Genomic DNA, 27419 nt, shown 5'->3' with positions numbered 1-27419 from the left:
CATACAATATATTATTGTTCATTCAAACATAGTACATAGTTATTGAAAATTATAATATTTCCATAATAATCAATTCAAAAGTGTATTAGTTTGAGAATATTGGGTATCTATTCTTACAATATGATGTACATCGCAAATATTGTATATTCCAGAAAATTCAACTTTGAAGATGTAACACAACGAAATATATTAACAAGCAACAGTTTTTATCAAATTAAATTACACCAGACAGAAGAAAATTTACGGAGAATAAAAGAAGAAGAATCGAGACGTCGAAAAATGTTGAATGATAAATGGAAAGATTTGCACAAGAAGGAGAATGATCTCAAGAAATCATTCATAGAATTTGATGAGGTATTGTTATTCTGTAAGAAGTGTAAAATAACAATTTGGTTTTCTGTAATAATTTTGATTAACATAAAGTTGAGTTTAAATAGTCAAACCAAAGTTTAAGACTTGGATAATGCTTTACTTGTCGACACAAAAAATGTGCTTATTGATCTTGAGGTAAGGTGGTTAAGAATTAAACAAATTCAATCGCAAAATAAAAACCCTTCATATTTTTGTAGTAATTGGTACATACCACTAACAAAAACATCTCCTTAAGTAAAATTGTAAAGTTATACAAAGCATACCAATGACAATTTTCAAAAATAATTGCTGTTGGAACAACTTCAAATTGAACCTCACTATATATAACGTTGTAGATGACAGTTTCCGGTTTAAATAATAGTCACAAGTTGTATTTGTCGCCTATTCAAGCGAAGAAATCATTGATAAGACTGGCAGGATTCATAACAAGTACTACTGATAAGCCAATGAACCTCATCTTTGGTTTAAAAGACAAGGACTTCCCTTGCTACATTGCTCCAGAATATTTACAACTCTCATCTTCTAATTTATTCGCTACCAGAGTGCTATCGGCAATTCTCCTCTGCAGGAGTATCTATAACCTTGCTCTCGTTTCCATGACATATTGGATCACTGGCAAAGAACTTAAAAATTGTGTAGCAAAAAAGGTAGCAACGTTAAACCTCCAACAGGAATGATTCAATTATCCAACGATCTAAAAATGTTATGCAAACAAAAGATCTACTTGTCAAGAGCACTGTACCAAAATCTTTTCCAAGTTATTTGAGATTCGTACTTACTATTCGTTACTGGTTTTCCCCACAAGTAAAAAAATAACTTTTGCATCATTTGCCAATGACAAAGCAATATTGGCAAACCACACAAACCCTACTGTAGCAGCAGTATATCTACAACAACTGGGGAATCAAAATTAATGAATCACATCCATTCCAAACCAAATTCACGAAATGTAGGAGGACTCATAGCTACAGTAACTTTAAGCGGACAAACCTTACCACAAATGCGTGGGGATCCATGAATATAAAGGACTCAACACAAGAAAATATTTCATTACTAAAAGGAATCAACCAGGACATAAATTCAGCACTACTTGTTACTGGGATGTCAATAAAAATTATTTCAAAATAAAATCCTAGTTTTCAAATTGGGCTTCAAGCCAATATGGAACTATGAGATCAAGTTGTGGAGGACAGCAGCTCACAATGAAATCAATCAATGGACTTAACAACTACCCAAATTAGCTGGCAGTGAATCAACGTAATATATACTATGCAAAACACTTAGTAATTACGTAGAAAGTGAATTTATGAGTTAGTTATTGCACTATTTAAAAAAAAAATCGTATAATTATGATTTTTTTAAGTAGATTATAACGATCTTATTTTAAAATTTCAGTTTATAATACAAAATGAAGAAAAAAGGAAGAGGGCAACCGAAAAAATAAGTAAAGCTAAATTACTTTTAACAGAAAAATCTCAGCAAATCGAAGAGTTGGAAAAAAAATATGATCAGTGCAAAGAACTCAAAGAAATACTAGATAATGATATCAAAAATCACTCATATATTGAGGTAAATTCTCGAATTATATGTGTACATACACAATTGGTTATGACGTTAATTTGAAAGTTTGAAAGTAACGTTAATTTTTTCATTACAAGTTCAGTCTGATCACTCCACACAACACTATTTCGTATGTACACAATATCTTCGAAATATTCCTGCCAGAAAGTCTGCGACAAGCAGTGGCGTGGCTTGGTAATTTTAATTTAATTCATAGTGATATCCTTTCTACCTGATTGAATGTTCTATATTGTAATCCTAGTCAAAATTCATTTAAATTAAAGTTGAGGATTTAAACATAACCTTTAAATTGATAATTATTTAAGAATTTTTTGAGTACTACTGCCTATAGATTATAATTCGACTTTTCGCCCACTGTTGACACATTCTCAGATTGGTTTTCGTCAGGTAGCTCTTCGATTACAATCTTCATCTTCCTGCTCTGATTTAGTGTCGCTATCCTCATCATTTAAATCAATAACCAGATCATCTACGATAATGTCTATTATAGATTCATTTTGCTAAGAGATTTCCACTGCTCTGGAGAAAATTCTTTGAAAAAAACGTCGCAATATTGCATAACATCGTTGAAATTAAAACATACATTTTTATTTGCAACATAGTCTTTGAGTTCGGTCCAAACCGATTCGAATTTGCTGCTAGAAAAAGCTGATTTATTTCATACCCCTTATATTTTGGCTTACAGTTCTTTATGAGGGCATATAATTCAGGTTTCAGCATCGTTTTATTAAATGGAATATTTCTCTCTGATAACCATGATTGCATCTCGGCTTTTTTGGTCAATGTCGTTGGCATTTTTTCGATTCAACTGTCGATCAACTGTTCTGACACCAATTTCTTATAATTATCAAAATTCATCTCATTGTGATAATCACCTGTATTGCATTTCGATTTCCATGTTATATAAGCATTAGGCACAAATCCATTTTCTCCACCTGCATGTATTATGAATAAACGTTGCTATTTACTAACAGGTTTTTTTAGACCATCAGTCTCTCAGTGTCTCTAAGTGGGCTGGCGCTCCATTAGTATTTTTCTGTTCGTTCGTTACCAAAAAAGTGTGAAACCACCTATCAAGAATTACTTTTTAAAATAAATTTTTAAATAGTATACTGCACGTCATGAAATGATATATATCTCCCTAACTGATTTGCAACCAACAAACACTAGTGAGAAATATACATTTTATCTTACTTGTTGAATGATATACTTTTGTTTTAGAAGTACTTGTTATCAGTTGTTAATAAAAACCATAAGAAGTTTTCCACCATTGAAGACTTATTGAAGAGATTCGATGCATTACTTGAGGCTAGACAAATTTTATCTAATGTATTTGAGCGATATTTGACTCAAATGGAAGAGACCAAAGATGCGGTGGTATGTGAAATAAACGGCACTAACAGATCAATATTTAAATATATATAAATCTCGATTTTCTTGAAATATTTTTTGCATATTCGATAGGTTAGAAAATCGGCCGTCAAGCATTTTTCAAATTACCAACCCCCCGTGATTTTCGTGTGATAACTGATAATTTGACTATTAAAAGGGCTCTCACTGTTTTATGTCGAGCCTGAAGTCGATAGCACGTTTGATTTGTGTCTTGTGCGTATTTAATTAAATGAAAACGATGATTTGCATTATAAGTTTATATATCAATAATTCGACATTTTGTATCTTAATTTCGCTTGAAAGATAAACTAATTTCCGTATGTCGTTTCATTTATATTTCGATAATTTTATTCGCGGGAAAAATTTCAGGTTTCGTTTATTACAACACATGTATTTCTTGTACTTTCGCACTACCTACCCTGAATGATAGTCTGAACAAAATATAAACATTCTGCTGCATGAGATAATGAATATAATTTGTTTAATATCTCTTTTAGAATAAAATGGTGATGGTGAAATGTGTTGAAATCGCTGGTTTGAGAAACACTTTGACAGATCTTCATAACCGTTTTGAAACCGCTCGACAATCTTGCGCCAATTGGGAGCAATATCATCATAAAATAGTCCTTGAAGCTATGACCAAAGTTATGGAAATTCAGTCTGTGAAAGATTCTATATGGCAAATATATGAAGATATATGCATAAGAAAAGGTGTGGAAACAGTTTATAGAGGAAATTATGCTAAACAATTGGAGATTATTAAAAAAGCTTTATTGAAATTTAATCTAGTTAATAAAATGGCTAAGGCATTGGAAGTTCCTAGTGATAATGCTTCTTCAACTGATAGTATCGTTGTGAGCGTTGTTAAGAAAGTGTCAAAAAAACTTGGAGATAAGTCTAAGAGCTTTGCTCGACAGCGTGAGAAAAACAAACGACAAGAAAGTACATCCGATTTGAGGGTTCTCCAGAATTTGTTTGCTAATGCACCTTCCACTCAAAAAATACTAATAGGAAATTTGGACAAAAGAACACAGCAACATTCAATTGAAGAAAATGGTAGGCAAAGTTATGGACATGGTAGTAGTAGTGACAGTTATTTGGGGAATTTAGAAAATCATATTCACGAACAACAACTTGGACACTCATCGACATTTATTTTAGATAGACATAGTAGTGAATATCTTAGTAGACGTAAATCATTGATAGATTTCGAGGAAGAAACGCTTGACGAAATTCCGAACAAATTGTTATTGAATTTGAAAGAAAAAAATTCTAAAATTCAACGCCGTTTCAGTACTTCCAGCTAATCAAAAGATAAATTTCAAAATTGGTGCATATTTAATGGAATTCACATATTGGGGTAAACACTAATCAATAATATATGCGCCGTTCTGATCCATCCATGACATTCTGTCGCTTTTCAAATAAAACCTCAATTCAGTTATTGGAGAACTTCTGAGACGACAAACTAAGCCAAGTTTGAAGGCGTCTTTAAACCATTAAGAGAATTTTGTAGAGGCCTGAAAAGTTATTAACTATTAATATTAATCAATTCTTATCGTTTTTTATACCACATGCTTCAATTACATCAGTAATAATAATCATTTATCGTCTTCATAGACTGAAGGAAAACTCGGAGTAATTATGTGTATGGTGTAGTGGTAGGGTAAATAGTGAGTTCACTACCAACAACAACGGTTCCAGAAAATTCAACTTAGTAATTGTGAGTGTTGATATAGTGGTAGTGTTAACAGTTTTTGCTTATGTTAGCTGTTTTTTTGGTTTTGGATACATTTTTACTCATGATTTTTCACAATACATCTCATTACACCTTACAGATAGTGCCAATACTAACCAAAATGAAAGAAAATAGATTTTACAAAAAACAAACTATTTTCTATTTTAAATTTGGATTGTGTCGTTTCCGAAATCTACTTTTTGTCAACTAACTCGATCCATTTATTGAAACCATATTTCATAGTTTCAAGGTGATTGCTAATATATAATAAAACAATAAATAGTACCAAATGAGGACTCTATACATCAATGAATAATATTACTTGTTGAACAAACATTGATACTCCTATTTCAAATTAACAAAACTTTTGTAAAATACAATGATTTTTAGAATTATTACATTATTTTAACCTAGAAACCTGGATCCCAATCGGTTTTTTGAGGAACTAACTTCTTTTCGAAACAAATTATTACATCGCCTTTCTCAAAAGTAATGGTTTTATCCAGAAACTGAAGACCACATTCTGTGTTTGATTTGATAACATCCACCTCATTTTTCAAGTGTCGCATGGAAGATAAAGAACCTAAAAAATAATATTTTTAGAAGCTTTTTATAAAAGCAAAATAATTATCTGATAACTAGATAACGCACAGTAGGGAAAGTCATATACCTTTGCCCTTTCAAAGATACAAAGTAATATAGGCTTGACAAAAACTACAATACTATGACAAAAAATGACTAAGTGGCACGTTCCGGTAGACTTTTACAGGTGTGCTGGAATACTTGAAACCTATATGGAAAGCCTATATATGATGAGACATTCCAGATGTTCTGAGTTTAATAGAAGATATCTTCTGAAGATGATCTAATCTTGCAATATAAAGTACATGGAAAAAATTAATGGACATCTGTCGTTTTTATGGAAACAGTGATTTTTCAGTTTCAGAATATTTTTTATTATATCCTGATTTAAAGGGAGCAAGAACTTTGAGACGAAAGATATAATGGTATTAACTATTAGACATCGCAAAAAACGCATTTCCTAAAAATTTGAAATGTTTTTAAAATAAATGCCAAAATGATAGCACTAACCTGTGTGTATAATTTCTCCTTTCCTGATGACTTTATATTCGGCAGATCGTTTCAACAATCCTGTTAGACATTGACAACCGGCTACAGGTACTGTTTTTCTACCTTGATTTATTTGAAAGACTTGTAAAACAGTTGCCTCTCCTAAAATTTCTTCTTGTTCTTTTAGGGGAAGTCTGGAGTTTAATTCTTCTTTTATATCGTCAATCAATTTGTAAATCACGTTATGATGTTTTATCGGCACTTTTGAAGCCCTAGCTTTCAAATTTAAAGGCAAATCCACATTGAATGCGTATATAACACCTTAAATAAACAAAAGAAATGTATATTAATGGTAACTACATCTAGTTTATTTCAATATAGGACGTCCAATAATAAGAGTAATTCTTAGTGTAAGTAAATTTTTTTGATAAACTGAATAAGAGAAATATAAGATAATTAATTCTATGAATCCATCAGTAGTAGTGTAACAACGTGGATTTTTAACAACGCAAATGTGATTTAACGTAGAATTGCGATTTTCAAACTGTCTAATAGAAAAAAAAATTAAAATTAGTATTTTTATAGAATTATTCCACCAGTAAACTTAAGGCAGAATGGAAAAATACTTTCAAAATGAGCAAAAAGTGGAAGTTTGGTGTGTGTGAGGTTAAAAGTTACAGGAAAAGACGACAAAAAAAATAATTAGTTGTACGAGTCTATCTACTGTCGTACAATACGAACCCTGAATGAATGATTTAGTGTTGCAATCTCTTACAGAACATAATGTTATGTTTTTCTTTATATTCGTGGGGTGAATTTAAATTTAAACACTTAACTAATTTATAACAATTAACTTATCACTAACACTTAACTAACTATAATTTATTTAAAATATTCAATCACTTTTCTATTTCGTTCCGTTCACTATGACTATTTATTATTAACTAACTAAACTGCGCTAAACAAACTCGTTTATATATCCAAAAAGAAGTTCTCAAAAATTCTAGAAAATAAGGAAACAAAACAAATAAATAAACACTGTATATGTAAATAACTGAATATTTTTACCTTTAAACGTTTCAGCCAACTCAATATCTGTTTCAGTTATAGATCCTACTCCATAATGTACCAAGTCCATTTTACAGTTGTCGGAATCGTAAGTATCCAATGTATTTAGAATAGCTTCTAACGTTCCATCTACATCTGCTCTCAAAATCACATTTAAAGAAGGAAACTCGTCATCTGAAATTTTAAATTGATTAATCGTTATATATTCAAGAGATAACTTGGTAAGGCAACTTATTACCCAAAATATAAATGAAAAACATATGCATTTTGTTCTAGTACCCTTTAATCCTACTCATACGAACAATATAATGAATATTTTTCAAAGATTCATCATTATTCTAAATTTTCATTGTAAATTAAAAATGTCGAATAACAGCAATACCAGCTACTGGACATCCCAATTATTGTAACTGAAAACTCTGTATTCAGCAATTAACTAAGTCACCATTGTACTATTAGTATCAATATTGACATAAATGACATTTACATATTTTCACTCTCAAAGAGAGAAAGAATTAATTTTTCGCGGGAGGTGGCTTATTAGTAGGAAAATTTAGTATAAACCAGGTAAGTCTACCTTCAGTTTACCTTCAGTCTCTGAAGATGATAACTTGGTTATCGAAACGCGCATCAAATAGTATAATTGTTAGTGTTGGTGAAAACAGTATATTCTGTATGAATATCGCCAATGGTTCCAGAAATTCCAACTTAACGGTACAAGAATTGCTAATTCACAACTAACATTACATCATAGTTATAACGTTTTCTAATGAATGACTGCAGAAAACATTGCATTAACATGTTCATTGGTTTCAATAAACAAAAGTTCTATTTTCTTTGATGTATCATTTATAACTGTAAGTTTAATGTAACAAGTAAAGTGAAGCTTTAAACCTTGCTATTCAAGTTGCAACAAATATAAAATATTTATTATACTTTTTTATTGAAAGGCAGTATAAATTGAATTTATATCATTAAAAAAGAGGTTTAAAAGAATACCTTGCCACTGTGGCTTTCTGGGTCCCTCTGGTTTCAACTTATATCTTCCCAATTTCCTTTTAAGCTCTAACTTCTCTTTATACTCTTTATTATGTTGTTCTTCTTTTTCACGAATTACTTTTAGATCATCTTTCATTTTTTCCAACTCCTTTTCTGTTTCTCTAAACCTTTGGACATCTCGAGCTTTTCTTTCTGACTCAACTTGGAGTACTTGTTCACCAGCTTGAGGTAGCTCTCTCCAACCTTCTATTTCAGCAGGATATCCTGGAGTGACTTGGTCAAGTAACTTTCCTTTGTCATCTTTAAGAGCACGAACTTTTGCTATGGAAGTTCCAGCTACTAATATATCTCCTTTTCTTAAAGTACCTAAAAAAATTGATAATGGAGAGATGAATGTATTACAAGTTTTTGATCATTTTAATTTATAAATTAATTTGGATGAGATTTTAGAAATAATTATACCACTTCATAGAGGAGGAGATACAGATCAAAGATTGAACTATCACCCAATTACACTCCTTTGCACGTTATCTATTGATGTGCTATTGATTTAATTATTAGTTCCACTAATCTGTTTAATAATTAAGATATCTCAAATAGGGCGAAAAATAAATGAAAAAATGTGTTTATTAAGTGGAGAATGGAGAACATAATTTCAACTATGCCGATTCATCATTATTAGAATAGAAATTTAAATAGAAAATATCATAACATACAGATGTAAAAAATAGTTTCATACATAATTGAAATTTACCTCTTTGTACAATAACAGTACACAACTTTCCTCTAAACTGGTCGAGTTTACTTTCTATAACAACAGCTTCGATTGGACCAGTGGGATCAGCACCTATTTCTAATAATTCTGCTTGTACAGCTAATGCCTCGGTTAGTTGCTCCAGGTTTTGTTTTTTAAGAGCCGATATAGGAATAGCCTGAACATCACCACCCAGATTTTCAACTTGAATACCTGATGCAACTAGCATTTTTTCAGTTCTTGATATATCTGCCTTTGGGGAATCAATTTTATTTATTGCAACTAAAATGGGCACTGAAATTTGAAAAATATATAATACTTATCAAGTCACTCAAGACTACACAAACAGATTGAAACTGTATAAAATTGTGAGTTAGTATGAGGTATGTATATTTGTAAAAATGAGAAGTTGAAAAAAATAATAAAGTAACCAAATCTTCTTCTATTTTCTATTTTTTTTATTTGTTATGTATCATGCAAACTATAAGGTGAGCAAAAGCTTATGACCTGTAGTGTACTTCTTTTATGTAGAAAATCATCAGTTTGAAAAAAACCTAATTTCATCAATTTTTAATAAGATGTGTCAAGTTTCCAGCACAATGTTCTCTTATTTGATAATATTCTAACAATATAAGTAATTATTTTGTGTTATAGCCCAATAAGTATTCACCTCTTGCCTGTTTAGCCATTCTAATGGATTCCAAAGTTTGCTCCATGACTCCATCATCAGCTGCAACAACCAAAACAACTATATCTGTGACATTAGCTCCTCTAGATCTCATTGCTGTAAAAGCTGCATGTCCTGGAGTATCTAAAAATGTGATCCAGGTACCAGAATTCAAAACTACTGAAAAAGCACCTATATGCTGGGTGATGCCACCAAATTCTTGGTCCACCACTTTTGAATTTCTTAATGCATCTAGTAAAGTCGTCTTGCCATGATCTACATGACCCATGATAGTAACTACAGGTGGACGAGGCTTTAGTTCACTTTTAGATGGAGGCGGTCGAGGATATACATCATGTTTAACAATTTTTTCAATATCTTCTGTTGGTTTGGCTTTAAAGATAAATGGTATTAGAAAATTTTTGGCAAATAGAAAAGGTTAATATTTACTCACCAATTATTCTCATTCGTCTACCACTTCTACGGATCCCTTGTTGAAGAAGTTTGATATCACTTATAGATGTTTGAGGATTTCTGAATTGATTTAAAAATATATCATACACATAATGAATATCTTTATTAAGAACCTTGGCTAATTCTTCTAATGTAATATTTCTCCACACACCCACAATATCGCCCTTAGATTTTGGAGAATACTCAATGATTCGGGCAGATTTCTATAAAATATTCTTGATTAACGATATATTTCAAGTTCTTCGAGTCTATCTTACACGTTCTTCTGCTGTTTTTCTCCTTTTGTAATTGATTAGACCAGTATGAATATTGATTGGATACAAATATTGTACATATTGTACTTTCTCTTTGGATTTGCGGTATATCACCGATGAGATCCTAAAAATATATATTTAATTTAATTCATTGTTATGGTGACAATAACGTACCTTCGATACACTACATTTACTGTTTGATATTTGTTTAAACTTGCAAGTAATACACTTTGACATAAACAACTAGTATAAAATGCCATTGGAAAGATAAATAATATCAGAAAAATGTGAATAAAATTAAATTTGAACTAAATTTTTTAGGTTAAGGTACGTAACCTATATATGAGGTTAATTCTTCTCTTTCTATATTATTTTACAAAATTTTATTTAAAACCACAGATCTGGGTAACAGTAACTTAGTCTTGTATAAAACTAAATTGGTTATAATTTCAAAGAAACTCGATATATTCCTACATCGCCAATATATAGCCACTTCCACGAGAAGCAATTTAGAGAAGTTTGTTGTATATAACTTATTATATGTTTCGTAAAATATAGCGACAAGGAAACCCGAGCGTTATAATCTACTCTATAGTGTATGTTTATCAAGTTTGTAATTCCAATACTTTCCTCACTTTTAAAACAAGATCGGGTAGAATACAACGCCGAGAAATAAATCTAATTAATTAGATTACAGAAAATAGAGGAATCCAGATCTATAATAATGGGGATATTATTAAAATATTCATAAAACGATATTAACTAGAACGAGCAGGATGAAATCATTTTCAGAATATAAAATTTATGCTTTTGCAATATTTAAATTTTATAGTAACCAATTATGAGTTGGTTCTTCAGTACGGTCTCGAAAACTATTTCAATATATATTGAATCCTTGTTTACCTATTGTGTTTTCAAAAAGTAACTCATTTCAATTTCTGTTAGGTTTACAAAAAATATGCTGAATAATAGTTTTTTTTAATAATTCAGTTTATTTATATATGTGTCAATTTTACAATCTACAGTAAAACTGGATATTAAACTAAAGCTTGAAGTTTGATTTGTTGTTGAAACCAAGAATGAACAAGATTTCTCTTTTTTATAGGTCACACTTAAGCAGACATTTTTCAATATGTTAAGGAAAAGGATAAACAAATACAAAAATTTCTAATCAACAATAGTCCTTTTATTTTTATATTGTATTTTGGTAAATTATATTTGGGAATTACAAATAAAAACTTTAGAAACTTAAACAACGTCTACATAAATTTTTTATTAGAAAACAAGTGCCTTTTACCCCGTTTTACACACAGCTCCTTTTTTTGCTCTGGCGAAGAAAACGTTGTAAATCAAGTTTTTTAACGACTATATATCGATGTAAAGTTGTAAATGGAATTCCAAATTTAGTAGCAGTAAATTTAATAGATTTTCCTGCTTTTTAAACAGCTTTTATCATGTTATTGTCTTCAGTCTTGCCAAATTGATGAAACCCAAGACAGGTTAAAATATGTAATATATAAATTAAAATGTTTTAATTTTTTTATTTTAATTAAACCTATTTGGTAAATTGCCATCATTTCCCTCCAAAATTTCCCGCGTTTTCCCTCTGAATTTTACTTTAATCACAGCCGTTAATTTATAATAATATAAATTATGCACTCACTTGTAATTTACGAATATGGAAAATTAAATCTTTCTGAAACTGTGAAACTTTCACTCAAATACAATTTTCCGTGGATAAAACTTCAATTTTATACGAAGAAATACAGACACAGTGTGCGTGGGCAGCAAGTCAGCACATAAGCTCGGGATTCTCCGTGAGATGTGTCCACTGCGCACGTGTTCAATCAGAGTAGCATTTAATAGAGTGCGATAAAAACAAAAAAAAACTTATTTGGAACACCGTGTAAAACAAGTACCGTGTAAATCGGTGGATAGGTGTACAGGGTATTTCAAAAAAAGACGATGCCGTCTCTAGAACAGATAGAAAACTGGAAAATAATTGGGTGACAAAATTTCATAACGCCATCCGTATTCTAGATAAAGAGAGTTGAAGAAAAAAATCTATGTTAAAATATATAATTTAAACGATTTTGTTGCAACTACTGGTAACATTGAAATTTCATACCACAATGTTTTGGAAGCTGATACATCCCATGAATTTATTTTATTTTAAGTGAACTTAAACATTTAATTTTATACCAAAAATGTACTCGATACTGTGTACCGTTTTCGAAATATTTTAATTTGAAAATTATGAAGTAATAACCGATGCTGGTATAAAGTATTGATGAAGTTATTGATTATTATTATTAATTAGTAAGCATTATGTGAATTAAACATTTTTTGTCGCGTAAATGAGACCCCATCGATAAAACGGATACATTTAAAAAAATTGGGGCTGGGGGCTTTCGTTTCTTGTAACGTTTAACAAAAATCCAGTCTAATCAGTATAGGATCTTGTTTTGAATAAGTAAGCGCTATTGGAGGCCTTAGTATGAAACTGGGTCCCAAAATGTTTGTTTCATACTAAAGCCCCCAATAGCTGAGTACCCATAATTATTTAACTTTGAATTTTACACGTCAATAGCATTTTCTCTGAGTTTTCTATGGAAAACTGTCATTCATTGATAGTTATGACGATGAATCAATAATAATTACATTTCTGAAACCTTGTTATTTGTTAAATCAGATATTGTTAATTAAATTTTGAATACACAAACTCACACAAGTGTTTGGGAAACTCTAGTGCAGCTGTTACGCGTTATGCAGAAAAGTTTCCTCTAAGACACTTACCAAGTAAAAATACATTTAGAGCCATTGAACGACGTTGTCGAGAAACTGGGAATGTGAGACCTAAAAAAAATAAACTCTGATAGGCCAAGAATCATGATTAAAATTTAGTTGCTAAAAATCCAATAGTTAGCGTAAGGAATGTGGCAAGACAAACAAATACGTCTTCTTCAAGTACTTGGAAAACAGAAGAAGAAGAAGAAGAAAGAGCAACAGCTACATCCTTATCATTACAGACAAGGTCAAGAGTTCTTGCCAGACGATCTATCGGTTAGAGTGGATTTTTGTCAAACATTACAAGAAAAGGCAGGCATTCTGAGAAAAATGCCTGGTAATATTTTTTGTTAAATGCAATATTTTAAGTATGTGTAACTTACTATTGCTTATTCGTTATTATAATTTTTTTTATAACTACCTAAGTAGTTTATTATCTGTTCCGTTAGGTTAGGTTAGGTTAGGAGTAATCCGTTGGCCCTTCAATAGTTTATTAGTTAGATTCGTCGCAATAACGTAGTACCCGTGGCAGCTCTAGATCAGCGAATATAAGGAATAATTTCACCAAAAACTTAAACTAAAATTTATTTTATGTCTTAACTTTGATAGGCGTTGTACATATACCGCTTTTCAGAATCGACACTGGGATTCGTTTGAACTTGTCGAATTTACTGGAAGGTCGACAACAAATTAATTTCTTCACAACAAGTGATCAACGAAATATGAAAAATATTTGAAGAAAAGCTAACAGGCCGAATGGCATGTTAAAATTTAACATCTAAAATTAATAAGAAAAACAATTTAAATACATGGAGACAATTTACAAACTTCTGCGTGGAAAAATCGTATGATTTTCATGAGCGGATATCCCTGATAAACAGCTGACATCAATGCTTGAAGGTTATGGTTTTAATAAGTACATAGTGCGGTCTATGAGTTTTTAACTATAATAATATATTTTCCTTTCATTTCCACCCATTTTTCAGAACGTCCGACTAAAGCTTTTATGCTTTTTATGTTCGTAAACCGCTTTAATTCCATAGTCGTTGTTGAATCTTTTATATTTGATAAAATGATACCTTATTGGGTCAGAGTAATATCCCGCGTTCACGGTTGTATTTGATTCTTCAAATTCAATCAAAAAGATACTCCCGCAGTCCCAAAATATGGTATCAATCAATTTTTTGGTGCTTTTCGTGGATAAATCATAGATTCATTATTATCATGTGGAGACTAAAATGCAGAGTCAATTAAAGATGCAGCCTTAAGCAAAGGAGGTCATACTAATCTTATTTTGGTATGCCGAAAGCTTAATTCTAGTAGATTGTCTGCAAAACGGAGCTTAAAGTACAGGCGATGCCAATAAATTCCGAAATTATTTGAAGCAATAGATGAAAAACGGCAAATACGTTCCTTAAATCAGGATAACGCATTCATTCACAGGACTGCCGATGTAACGGTGGAAATAGGCAGGCAAAATGATTGAGCATTCGCAATATTCTCAAGATTAGCCCTCCCGCAATTACCAGCTGGGGGCTACGATAATGGAAAGATATCTGCGCTAAATCACCTTCGTGTTTATTGAAAAATAATCATTTTTCAGAATGAATAACGATGAAAGCATGTTTTTTTTTCAAAATATAATTCATTATTATTGACTTTGCACCACTAAAACAGTTAACTTGAACTTGAATCGAACAATTATTGATAATATTGAGTCCAGGCGTTCACGTTGTTTTTTATTCACATTTTTTCTAATCAAACTGCCTCAACTCCCCCTATAGTAACAAATATATTGATAATGGGTCATTTAATGAATTTTTATTGTTTACAAACGCATGTGATTTTACCGATGTACTCAATAATTTGTTTGACGAAATTCTGGAGTACTACTTCCATATTTTGAGTTGCTTTTAAAACTTCTTCGTGATTGGGTTCTTTGTGCGAATCCCAATCAAGTACGCATTCATTAGTAATGAGACTGAAGGCAAAAACTGATAAATTTGAATGTTTAGCGACTATCACTTCTGGGACTGTTGACATCCCCACTGCGTCTATTCCTAAAGTTTGCATCAATTTTAATTCTGCCACCTATAAAAAATTATTGCTTTATTTGGATTGATTTTGATAGAACTGTGTATTGGTTTAACATTTTTCCAGAAATTAATAAAACAGAGAAATAAAGTATCAGATAAAAATGAATATAGTCTGTGTCTGTCTGCAAGTCGTGCGTGGCTGAAGACCAAAAGGAATCAAAGCACGGTACTTATCAGGAACCTACATCTAATAATAAATCTTTGAAAGAAATAGTCTATTCCATGACACTGTTAACAGCCTTCTCTCAATTTTCCAATTCAGATTCTTCATCCAAATAACAGACCAAAGTTTTCGGTAATTCCGTCGATATGACAGCCTTTTCTTTATCCCTTTATTGTCAATAAATATTTAACAATGTAGTTAGAGTCCATCTGGCTGTGCGCTCATTTCGATACTACTGGTAACAATTTATATGGTTTTAGGTATATCCGAGAAGGGTCTCCACTAGGGGACCTTGAGGATACAGAATTACCAGCACAGGCTTTGGAAGCATTTTATGAAATATTGTTTAGCATCTATTTTTAGTATTTTTCTCAATTCATCGCACTATCGCAATCTCTCTTTGTCGCATTAGACTCAGAAATCAACATAGCATTCAAAATGAAACAATGACTGGTTCTTGTGATGTGGATCTTGATACTTCTCCATAAAAATGATAATTTCAAACATATGCTCAGTGTATATATAAATTCCATCCGTATAATATATGTAACGGGTTAGTTTCCATTTGTACAAGTGTTTATAATATGTAAATAAGACACTTAAATCCACATTTCATCATCTTCAAGACCTCTAAGAATAACAAAAAATCGATTCGACACTCTTTACTTCTGAATTTTTGACTTGTCCTTGTTTGTGTCTCTCTTGATCGAGGTTCCTTCAAAACATGTGATTTGAATACATCAACCGTTTCTTAAGGTCTAAAAAAAAACGTTGACCTCGCATTTTAATTTTGATTTGCGGGAATAGGAAGGAATGATTGGGTGCCAAACAAGCACTGTACGGTGGATGACTCATCAATTCGATCTTTTTACTGTTCAAAAACGTTTTTGTTTCAACTGATGTGTGAGAGCTGATTTTTTCGAACATTTCTAGCAAACAAATGCTAATGCACCAATCAGAATTTACCGTTCTATATTGCTCTAATGGAAAGGTGGCAACATGTCCAGCTATTCCAAAAAACATCGACCATTTGATTCGAAGTGATTCGTGCGCGAAATAAATTTGCTCGATCTGGCTGAACTTGATAGACCCCTAATGTCGATTATTTTTTTTTTCGTGTTCATACGCATGAATTCATGGTTCGTCACGATCTTATAGTATTTCAGTATCTTTCAGTATTTCTTTGTACCAATCAACAACACGAACAACTTTTTTTGAGCGATTGTCAAATTATGCGGTATTCAACGCGAACAAATATTTTTGACTGCCAAATGTTCATTCAATATTGAATGTATACGAATGTGGTTAATGCCCAAGTATGCCTCAATCTCACGGTATATCACATGAGAGTCTTGCAATATCAGTTTACGGAAAGCATCGACGTTTTCTGACACAACATCTGATTTCGGACTACCTTCAGGAAATTCATCCTGTAGCGAAATGCGATCACGATTGAAATCGGAAAACAAGTGAAACACTGTGACTCGAGGTGGTGCTTCATCACCAAAAGCCGAAGCGAGTTGGTTTAATCCAGATCGTGAGTCATAGCAAATCTTGGCAATTCCATTTTTTGACCAAAATTAATATTTCAAGTGTCTACAAACAACTCAAATATCATTCGTATGATCGCACGTTCTGAATACGATCACAATTAAAATGTCAAACTTTATGATGTCAATGTCAGATTTGACATATTCACATCAGTGTTGCCATATCTCAAAACTTAACATTATAACAATATCGCCAGAGCACCTTCTATTGGTAATAGTACGTATAGAATTCCCAGAGAGACAAAATCTACCCGATGTTTGTACAGAACGTACCAGCGATTAGCAACAACCAATGAGAGAGCTTAATTTATAACCTATTGTTAATCGATGGTAGATTCTGCCTAAATGCGGCCCGGACTTAAGATTCATGTTCAAATGGGGCTTTAGTTGTACAGCTGTATTATTGGACCGCGTCCGTCAGAATCCTATGATTCAAAGTTTACTTACTAGCTAAGGGTAAGTTCAAAAAAAATGTTTTGAAATTCATTTTCAACAAAGGTGACCTCGTCTCTGGAAAATAATTGGAATTTGCTTGGTAAAAGATTTTCGTAGCACTATCCGCATTCGATATAAAAGAAAAAAAAGTTTAAACTCTTTTTTACCAATTTTTGCCGAATTAAATGGCAGCATTGTAATGAAATTTTACACGAATATGTTCTGGGAGCTGATACATCCAATAAATTGGTGTTTATATCTGACTCTCATAGAGGGCGCTACTTGCACGATTCTTAATAAGTAATATTGAACATTTTTGAGGTTATAATGTCAAGTGAACTTAAACATCATTCAATTTTACATCACAAAGATAATCTTGATAAAACTCGAAAATGTGTACCGTTTTCAGAAAATTTTGAAGATTTAGACTAAATCTGCGGTATACCAATAAATTAGTGGTACATTTTTAAAAATTTGGATTGGCTGCTGTTCTTTTTTGTAATGTGTGACAAAAATCAACTCCAAACGATAGATCGTCTGTTAAGAGCTCTGGAACTTGTTTTTAATGATAAATCTGTAGTTTTGCTGCTCTTTAAATATCCTCCAAGATGTATTTGTTTATCTTGCCATACTCCTTACATTAACTGTTGGATCCTGATCGACATTCATTCTTGTTGCATTTGACTTACCTGAATGCATTTTTTGCCCCAAATCTCCAGTTTCTCGACTAAGTTGTCATTGGTTCTAAATGTTTTACTTGGTTTCTTCTACATAATGTGTAATATCTTCTTAAGTATTGCGTGAGGTGTATTCAAAATTTGACTAAACATATAAAATTTCACAAATAACAAAGTAATCGTCATGAAAAATCAAGATATACCGATTATTACTCGTACATTTTGGTTTGGTTTTTTCTATTTAATGCCGAAACGAAAGAAATTTTGGGCATTATTGGGAAAAAATTGATAGAACGAACCCAAATGTGATCTCATTTGCCGAATGATCTCAAATGACATGAATTGACGTAAATCGACATCAATCCACGTCAATAGACATCATAAGACATCGATCAACGTCAAATGACAATAGACACCAATCGGATTCAATCAAGAAATAAATGAGGAAAAAATTATTAAATAAATGAAATTTTTCTTGTCTCATTTTTCATGGAAAGTTCTTCTTCTTCTTCTTCCTGCTGTGTATAGACATCATTGCCTGTTTTTCTTCACGTCATTGCCTCTGCTCAGTCACCTGGGAGATTGTCACTCCATCTTTTCCTAGGTCTTCCAAGGCTTCTTTGTCCTGCTGGTGATTTATCCCTTGATATTTTCACAATTCGTTCTTCCGTCATGCGGTCAATGTGCTCATTCCATTTTATCTTTCTATCCAGTACCCAGTCATTTTCACTCCTTTCTCTATCCATTAGTGTTCTTCCTGCTATTCTTCGAACTATTTTCATTTCTGTAGTCTCCAATATCCGTTTCGTTTTAGAGGTCTCAGGTCGGGTCTCTGCTGCATAGGATAATATAGGTCTGATTGCGGTCTTGTAAATGCGGGCTTTTGCTTCAGTTCGAATGTATTTATTTCGCCAGATTGTGTCATTTAGGTATAAGGCTGCTGCTCTTGAGGCTCTTGTAGCTTGGTTTCTTACTTCCGTCTCCACGTCCCCGTGTCCAGATATTTCGATTCCCAGATATTTAAATTTCATTTCCTGGTGTATTATTTTGTTATCCACCACAAGCTTACATCTGATCGGTGTCTTGGAAGTAACCATTGATTTTGTCTTTGCCGCTGATGGAAAGTTCGTTTTATAAATTAAGATTTTTGTTAAAATTTCAAATCAAAATGTACCGAAAACGGTTCACAGTATCGAGTTTTGTCAAGAGTACCTTTTTAGTATGAATGACGTTCAAGTTCACGAAAAAATATCTAACATCAAATGAGTTAAGTTCAATTCCTGGAATGAATTCGTTTCCAGAACGTTCGTATTAAATTTGACTACAAAGCTGCCAGGAGTGTAAATTTTTTTGCTTCTTTATCTTTTGTACGGATAGCGTTACGAAAATTTTGTACCAAGCAAACCCCAATTATTTCTCAGTATTCTACTTATCCCAGAAATGGGGACACTTTACTTCGAAACATGCTTTATAAACAAAACTGTATTTACCGTCTCGTAATTTGGACCTCCCACAGATGCATATACTCCTTGATGAACTTTATCTTCTATATTCAAACCTTTCGCTATATCAAGTGCAGCTTTTATCAAATCTTTGTCATAAGCTTTATTCATTCCTGGAAACCTGGTACCAAATCGTTCTTCGTTAGGTCCTCTTAGTGGGTTGTTACCAGCAAATCCCATAAAATTAACATGGTCCTTTATCAGCATTACATCCCCGATTTTGAAATTTTGGTTAATTCCTGAAATGTCGTTTTTCTATAACATACATTCAACCTAACCTAAATCTCTCTGTTAAACCACCTTTTTCCAAAATCGAAATGAAAAAAAATTGCTCTGGTACTTTTCAATCTTGTTTATAGAAAAGGCTCGAAAGGAATTTTTACATCAAAACAATATTTGGGTAATCCTAGTGATAAAATACTTTATTTGGAAATGAGTAGTACCTATGAAATGAACAGAAATAATTGTGACGGAAAATATATTGGCCAGACTAAGAGATCCGTTAATGTTCGGTTTAAAGAGCATTTAAAATTTGAATGGATCAAAAAATTCGGAGTATTGCCGATCACGCGGCCAATCGTAATCATGAATACATATAAATAATGTAAAATTGTTAAAAAATGCCTCTAATAATAAATGGTTGATGCATTAGGAATAAATAGGGCCCATTCTTTATAGTTCAGTAGTTAAGGAATGAATATAAAATTTCCCGCCGAAGAGTTTTTGCGGGAGAAAGTTCATTGGTGGGAAAATTTAGTATAAAATAAGTAGGTTTCTAGGTTTTTGTTCATTAGTGGCAAGATTCAGTATAAATAGGTAGGTCGAGTCATTAGGTTTTATTTAGTTTAACTTCAGTCTCTGAAGACGATAACTTGGTTATCGAAACGCGCGTCAGACAGTGTAATTGTTAGTGTTGGTATGAACAGACCAGAGTAGGAGCCTTTAAAAAGGATAAAAAAGGACAAAATCTATTGAGAAAGGAGGAAAATATAAAAAAATAAAAGGAAAAATAATTTATGGTTGATCTGGGGATGGGAAGGTGAAGGGTTGAGTTTTTAAGTGTAAAGTTGTAGGTAATGAAAAGATCTACAACTTTTGTATTGAGACTTTTTTCATATAACCTCAAAATTCTTGCGAAAATTTGAAATAACCTGGATTTTGGTTCTCATTTTTAACTTCTTTTTTTATGTTCCAAATATATTGGAAGTCTTAATACAAAAGATGTAGATCTTTCTATTACCAACAACTTTTTTCATAGAATTTGTAGTTTAACCTGAAATCGAGATAAACCGGTTTTTACCCTTAAAAACTCATCCCGCCCTTCCGATTCCCGACGCTTTTTTCTACTATAATTTTTTTGAACTACTAATTGACTGTCCTCACAAACAGTTGGAAGGGTAGGTGGCAATAAATGTTTTTTCCATTGTAAGCATACGAGGCTCATTTAAGAAGTTCCCTTTCTTATTTCCCCTTTACATTTATCCATCTCGGTTTTCATTGGTTTTTTCAATTTTCTGGTCAAACCGCCCATGTCGGTTGATCTTATCGGTGTGTATCATTTAACTCATAAAGAAATTTCATGAAACAAAGTATTGGAGGTGATGAATTAATAATTTTAGAGCAGTCGTTTAAATAGTGGTATTCAAAGAAATATTTCGTGACTTCTTGTCATATATTTTTTGCTTACCTCCAGCTGCATTTGTTACTATTAGATGCGAACAGCCCAACAATTTCATTATCCTTATCGGCATACAACATTTCCATAATGGATACCCTTCATAAAAGTGGAACCTTCCTTTCAAGCACATGACGGGAACATTTGATAATATTCCGAATACCAAACATCCTCCATGACCAGCGACTGTACTAACTGGAAAGTTGGGAATTTCTTCGTAAGGAAGCGAAATTTGATTTTCAATAATATCTGTTATGGATCCTACAAAATTATTATTTTTTTACTAATAAAAACAATGTAAAACTCTGTATAGAAAATAACGGTTTAATTGAGGAATTATTATTTAAGAAAGAGAGTTCGTTTTGGTTCAAGAACACTCGCTGAAACACCCTCTTTCTTTTGAGTTTTTGAACACTCAAATCGGTTGTGTTGGAGAGGAGCTAGGCGCGGACATTCAATGTGGAGTTATGGGTTTTTGTAGGTTTTTGGCAATTTTTCTACATTCAAAGATCTATATCTCAGGTTCTAATATAGCTACAGAGTTCGTTTTAGTACAAAAACGCTTGATGAAACACCTTCTTTCTTTTGAGTCTTTGAACACTTAAATCGGTTGAATTGGACAGGAGCTAGGCGCGGATATTCAATATGGAGTAATGGATTTTTGTAGGTTTTTGGCAATTTTTCTACATTCAAAGATCTATATCTCAGGTTCTAATATAGCTACAGAGTTCGTTTTGATTTATTAACACTCGTTGAAACACCTTCTTTCTTCTGAGTTTTTGAACACTTAAATCGGTTGAGTTGGAGAAGAGCTAGGCGCGCACATTCAATGTGGAGTAATGGATTTTTGTAGGTTTTTGGCAATTTTTCTACATTCAAAGATCTATATCTCAGGTTCTAATATAGCTACAGAGTTCGTTTTAGTACAAAAACGCTCGATGAAACACCTTCTTTCTTTTGAGTTTTTGAACACTTAAATCGGTTGTGTTGGAGAGGAGCTAGGCGCGGACATTCAATGTGGAGTAATGGATTTTTGTAGGTTTTTGGCAATTTTTCTACATTCAAATATCTATATCTCAGGTTCTAATATAGCTACAGAGTTCTTTTTGGTACAAAAACGCTCGATGAAACACCTTCTTTCTTTTGAGTTTTTGAACACTTAAATCGGTTGAATTGGACAGGAGCTAGGCGCGGATATTCAATATGGAGTAATGGATTTTTGTAGGTTTTTGGCAATTTTTCTACATTCAAAGATCTATATCTCAGGTTCTAATATAGCTACAGAGTTCGTTTTAGTACAAAAACGCTCGATGAAACACCTTCTTTCTTTTGAGTTTTTGAACACTTAAATCGGTTGTGTTGGAGAGGAGCTAGGCGCGGACATTCAATGTGGAGTAATGGATTTTCGTAGGTTTTTGGCAATTTTTCTACATTCAAAGATCTATATCTCAGGTTCTAATATAGCTACAGAGTTCTTTTTGGTACAAAAACGCTCGATGAAACACCTTCTTTCTTTTGAGTTTTTGAACACTTAAATCGGTTGAGTTGGAGAGGAGCTAGGCGCGGAATACTTTGGAATACTATTTTACGTGCTTCATCAACAGTCCTCCCATCTTTTCCTATAAATCTATTTAGGTTAATTTGCTTAAGATAGTTGAAATAATTGATAAAAAATTAAAAACTACAACATTTCAATTTTTTAATTCAGGAAAATTAAGATTTTGAATTTTAAAAAATTCATAACAATTAATGGGTTGAAGATACGATAATAGGTGCAAGATTTTTTCATTCGAAATATTGTGAAAAATATAAAAAAGAATAATTCATTGCAAAAAATGCATTTTTTTTAGCTTTATTCGGTTTTTCGTTGTTTAAACGATAACATCAAGAGTCATCTTACACTTTTATAATCAGGAACACCTCCAGGACATTTAAAAAAATACGAATTAACGAATTTTGCAAACGTCTGGGCCACTATGCTCTAGTTTATAACATAATTTAGTACGAGTAAAAAAAATTTTGATGTTTTAGTCTATCAATGTTTTGTTGCAGTTGTTTTGATCATTGGTTTACTATTCAATTGATTTTTGCTCAAATTGTTTGTTTTTGTTTGTACTTTCCGAAGAAACAATAGATATTCTCGAAAAAGTCAAAATTGCGGACACAAATGGTAAAAATTTATGGTTTTTGGATTTTTATTGGACGAAAAAGTGTTGATACTTTGTTTGTCAAAAACAAATAAGTATTGGAAATGTTAGTATCACGATTTTATGATGACCCACTTCCAATAATTTACCTCAAAAAGAAAATAAAATAAATATATCCAACAGTTTTATCCATTAAGATAATCTAATTTGATACTTACCTAAACCTGATCCACAGATAATGGCCACTTTAGGTTTTAAGGATACTAATTTTGATTGTAGAAAATTTACTATGGCCATTAAATCATCGTAACTGTATCTATAAAATGAATAAAATTCTGTCAATATTAAAAAAAAACTGCATGGAATCGATAGGCATTATCCAGCAATAAAAGCGAGAGAAAAAATCTCCAAAAAATAGAACTTTGGTTCTTAGCAAATTTTCATGGACTGACTGTTTTCTCCATCCTTTGATTTAAATTTTGCAGTTCCCAACACAGGTATAAACAAAAAGAAGGAATCTTCTAACGGTTTGGAGTGTCGCAAACGATTCAACAACTCAATAGTCGTTCACGAATAATTTTGGAGTGCAATTCAGTTTTACTCATGCGTCAATTTTGCTATCAGAATAAATTTCTTATACTAAAAAATTGCAAAAAATATTTTGGAAAATACTGTCTACAAATTTGTGTATAGACAATTCAAATGAGGTTTCGTGATGTGGTACCTAACTTATTCATTTTTCAATTAGTATAATAAAATTAATCTCAAATCTCAAATTGCATATATTGTTCGTCACGAGTGCGATTTCCGTGGCGCCTGGATTTGACTATGCCATTTCGTATATCAATCCAAAATAAGTCGAAAATGAAGAATAAATTTTTTCGATATCTCGCTTCGTTTTCGATCTATCGATACTTGAATTTATTTTAATTCAATATTTGTATATATCAACCTAACCTAACCTAATCTAACTTAACCTAACCTTTTCGTGGTGCACTTTGAGTGAAAAAGTTAAAAAATCGTGAATTTTTTACAGCCACAATTATTATTTTTTTTCTTATGGGGGGCTTCGCCCCTCGAGCCTGGTCTGCCCAAAAGCCACAGGCCGCGAGGAACGGGTGAGTTTGGAGAGGGTAGATTGGGGGCAGATAAATTCGGAGCGGGTAGATTTGGAACGATTTTTTACAGTAATTTTTCTTATTCGGTTGATTTTGTCGTTAAAAATAGGATAAATGATGCAAAAATAATTGCTAGAGAACTTTTTCAGGATAATTGTGAAATACTACAGTAGTCTGGCTTTTCAATTATAAAACAAACGAAATAAATAACTTTTGAAAGCATTCACAACGTACTTTTTGCTCGACAGAGGATATTTTTACATTAAATTACTAATTGAATCTTCAAATCATTAAATATTTTATAAATAATGAAAAACAACCGACAATTCTTTATGAAAAACATCTAATTATCCATTTATTTATCGTATGTTAATTTATATTCATCACGGAGTGATGAAAGTTATCAAAAATGGCTCATTTTGTTATAAAAATCTGTTTTTTTTCAATATAATTTTGAAGTATCAAGATAAATAATATAAAAATTAAATAAAAAATCTTTTGTTTATTGAATTACGAGATTCATATTGACTTTGAAGTGACAAAATATTCATTTGAAACGAAGTATTGAACGCCATCTGTTGTTCAATAAAGCGAATTTTGAATTAACGTTTGATTATAACTTTATAATCGATATCTCGAAAACGAAGCGAGATATCAAAAAATTTCATTCTTCATATTCGATTTATTTTGGTCTAATTAAGCCAAATACTGTTAAATTGCGGCGTTTCTCGCTCTGGTAGATTGTTGGTGATGGAATTTCGTTTTGGCTTTGTGAATTATATATTTTATACCTTCTGTTAAAATTTCAAGACTGTTGAAATAACAAATATGATTTTTTTTTATAAACAACAATAAGGAGAAATTGTCAAAATAATAACAAAAACAATTTCCTGCAATTTTAGGGCTGATACTTTAACAAAAATAAGTCATAGAGAGCTGCTACAAGTACATTTTCATTTTCAGTAGAGATAGAAGATTTATTGTGAAAAGTTTCGTGACTTTTCAAACTACCACCTGAAATTGATTTTAAACTAAGTAAAAAAAATGATTCTAAATGAATACAAATGTGCAACCTGGAAACAAATATTGAGTCCAATGAATAATGCTACATTTATGGTAAGTACTGTTCTCTGTGACTCACTTTGTACTAATAAGTATAAATAAAAACTCACCCGTTTATATTAGCATCAGGAACATCAGGTCCAGACATGTTCGGTAAAGATGTAATTATAAATATCAGAATTTACCTCATAAAATTAAATAGACACTTAAACTAAAAATTTTAGAATTAATTTTAATAAAAAATTGACGCTCCTGTCACTTCACATTTTGATTTTGAGATACCAATCTTGTTTTTAAAATATAATTGTCATTTTCCATATTGAATCTTGACATTTTTCAGAACAGTCTGTCAATAACAACAAATCTCTTGGCAATTGTTGTGAACGCACCTCGTATATGTGTATATTTCTTTCGTGTTATGAATCTGTTCGCCGTATATACTGAATTTTGTTACCGTGGCAACCATAGAGATATTACCAGATATGGTGGCAACAAGCCGTATTGTGGTTTCTATTTTTAGACCTTTTTTTTTGTCTAGTCGGCCAACGCTGGGCCGTAAGCTGATAAATAGAAAAAGAAATGTAACACTTGCTTTTTGGCCTTGGTAGTGTGCTTGTGATTATTATTGCGCTATACTATATTATAATAATATTTATATTTTATGTATTTTGGTTGATGTCAATTAGCAAGAGTGTATAAATGTTTTAGTTTCGATGTTCAATTTAGTTAAACAGTAAATACAGTCCACTACTTATTGGTTTATAGTTTAATGATGTAGTAAAGGTGAATAAGAAGAAAGTTTAGTGTTTTATTTGCCATTACAAATGAACTAAAAAATAACGTAATCAGGAATCTCCTGTACAGCCATTCGTTTTAGCTTTATATGTAAATAGTAATAAAAGTTATCACTATTACTAAGACGTACTAACTGGGTACCAGATGAGCAAACTTAGATGATGTTTGTGTCACAAAGTAGGTACACTTTGGCAAATACAGGAATGAAGTGGAAATAGCCACGCTGACGCGTTACTAGATGATGGTAGTAGGGATTAGTACGGTCCCACAAGCAGGTATACTTTACTACTATTGTCAGTTCTATTGTGTTTGTTAGATAGTTAAGGTAAGTAGGTACCTACGTTCTTTGTTTTTACTGGATATCGAGATAGAATATAGATTTTACTCAGGGGTACAGAACTTAGTACTTTGATTATTTGCCGTACTAATTCACCGAGCGCATACTTTCTCATTTTAACTTCGTGCCTCTCGTACGTTTCTGGGCAATCACTCCTATATTTACCAAAGTGCAGATAATAATGTTCTAGTTCAAACGAATTTAATATAAAGTTCCATTTTAAATAACTGCATTCTTATTAACAAGGTTAATTTATGCATTAGTAATAAGAGTAGTGAATTCTGAGAATGACTTTTGCGGTCAGGGTTAAGCACAAAAATTATCGACATTTCGGCTCTTACTTTAACCTATTATCAATAGAAAAAAGGGATAGAAAGATAAAAAATACCGTGGTGACTGCTGGTTTTAAGCCAAGTTGGTTAATAGACACTTGGTTCCTTATACTAAACTTAAAATTAACGGCCAATAATAATTTTTTTATATTTTTATTTCACAAATCAAACCATGAAAAAACAAAATTCTATTAATGACAATATTAATATGTAAAAATGATCTTTCAAATACTATTTTATCAGATCTGAACTGTTCCTTAAGCCGGCCCTGTCCAGCTACAACGGAATTTTAAAATTCCGGGAATTCGCGCAGCACCTTTGATTTGTTTTCTTATAAATGGCGGATGAACTTTTTATTATTTCTTTTAAATAA

At 31.9% G+C, this 27419-nt stretch overlaps 3 protein-coding genes across 7 annotated transcripts in view; 1 reads left to right on the top strand and 2 right to left on the bottom strand.

Annotated features, from left to right (window-relative positions):
* Window positions 1–26033, bottom strand: part of LOC130895473 (purine nucleoside phosphorylase-like) — a 320652-nt gene extending 294619 nt beyond the window's left edge. Inside the window, exons 1-5 of one of the 2 annotated variants that reach the window (XM_057802779.1) lie at window positions 25693–26033; window positions 23621–23718; window positions 21268–21516; window positions 19569–19819; window positions 14952–15248 (exon numbers count right to left, since the gene is read on the bottom strand). In XM_057802779.1, coding sequence (XP_057658762.1) covers window positions 14979–15248; window positions 19569–19819; window positions 21268–21516; window positions 23621–23718; window positions 25693–25730 — 906 coding nt within the window. In that variant the 5' untranslated portion in view covers window positions 25731–26033 and the 3' untranslated portion in view covers window positions 14952–14978. Of the gene's footprint in view, window positions 1–14948; window positions 15249–19568; window positions 19820–21267; window positions 21517–23620; window positions 23719–25692 lie in introns of those variants that run through there. The other variant, XM_057802780.1, reaches the window with a different exon arrangement.
* On the top strand, window positions 159–5478 carry LOC130895470 (coiled-coil domain-containing protein 42-like). Of its 2 annotated transcripts, XM_057802774.1 has the most exons (4): window positions 159–354; window positions 1768–1941; window positions 3175–3330; window positions 3843–5478. In XM_057802774.1, the coding sequence occupies exons 1-4, from the start codon at window positions 280–282 to the stop codon at window positions 4650–4652; spliced, it is 1215 nt and encodes a 404-aa protein (XP_057658757.1). In that variant the 5' UTR covers window positions 159–279; the 3' UTR covers window positions 4653–5478. The 2 variants fall into 2 exon arrangements, with proteins under 2 accessions (XP_057658757.1, XP_057658759.1); XM_057802776.1 differs by lacking the exon at window positions 3175–3330 and having other exon boundaries at window positions 265–354; window positions 3843–5276.
* Window positions 5364–19803, bottom strand: LOC130895450 (translation initiation factor IF-2, mitochondrial). Of its 3 annotated transcripts, none has more exons than XM_057802735.1 (9): window positions 19569–19803; window positions 10374–10494; window positions 10097–10319; window positions 9646–10035; window positions 8976–9269; window positions 8222–8587; window positions 7223–7396; window positions 6176–6475; window positions 5364–5666 (listed from the first exon to the last, which is right to left on the bottom strand). In XM_057802735.1, exons 1-9 carry the CDS (start codon window positions 19598–19600, stop codon window positions 5494–5496), a joined length of 2073 nt encoding a protein of 690 aa, XP_057658718.1. In that variant the 5' UTR covers window positions 19601–19803; the 3' UTR covers window positions 5364–5493. The 3 variants fall into 3 exon arrangements, with proteins under 3 accessions (XP_057658718.1, XP_057658717.1, XP_057658719.1); XM_057802734.1 differs by lacking the exon at window positions 19569–19803 and adding an exon at window positions 10545–10747; XM_057802736.1 differs by lacking the exon at window positions 19569–19803 and adding an exon at window positions 10559–10726.
* Window positions 26034–27419: the final 1386 nt, after the last annotated feature.

This window comes from Diorhabda carinulata, chromosome 6, assembly GCF_026250575.1.
Source record: "Diorhabda carinulata isolate Delta chromosome 6, icDioCari1.1, whole genome shotgun sequence".
Taxonomy (NCBI): domain Eukaryota; kingdom Metazoa; phylum Arthropoda; class Insecta; order Coleoptera; family Chrysomelidae; genus Diorhabda; species Diorhabda carinulata.
The sequence above is the reverse complement of the archived record's forward strand: the minus strand, read 5'-3'. Positions and strand labels throughout refer to the sequence as shown.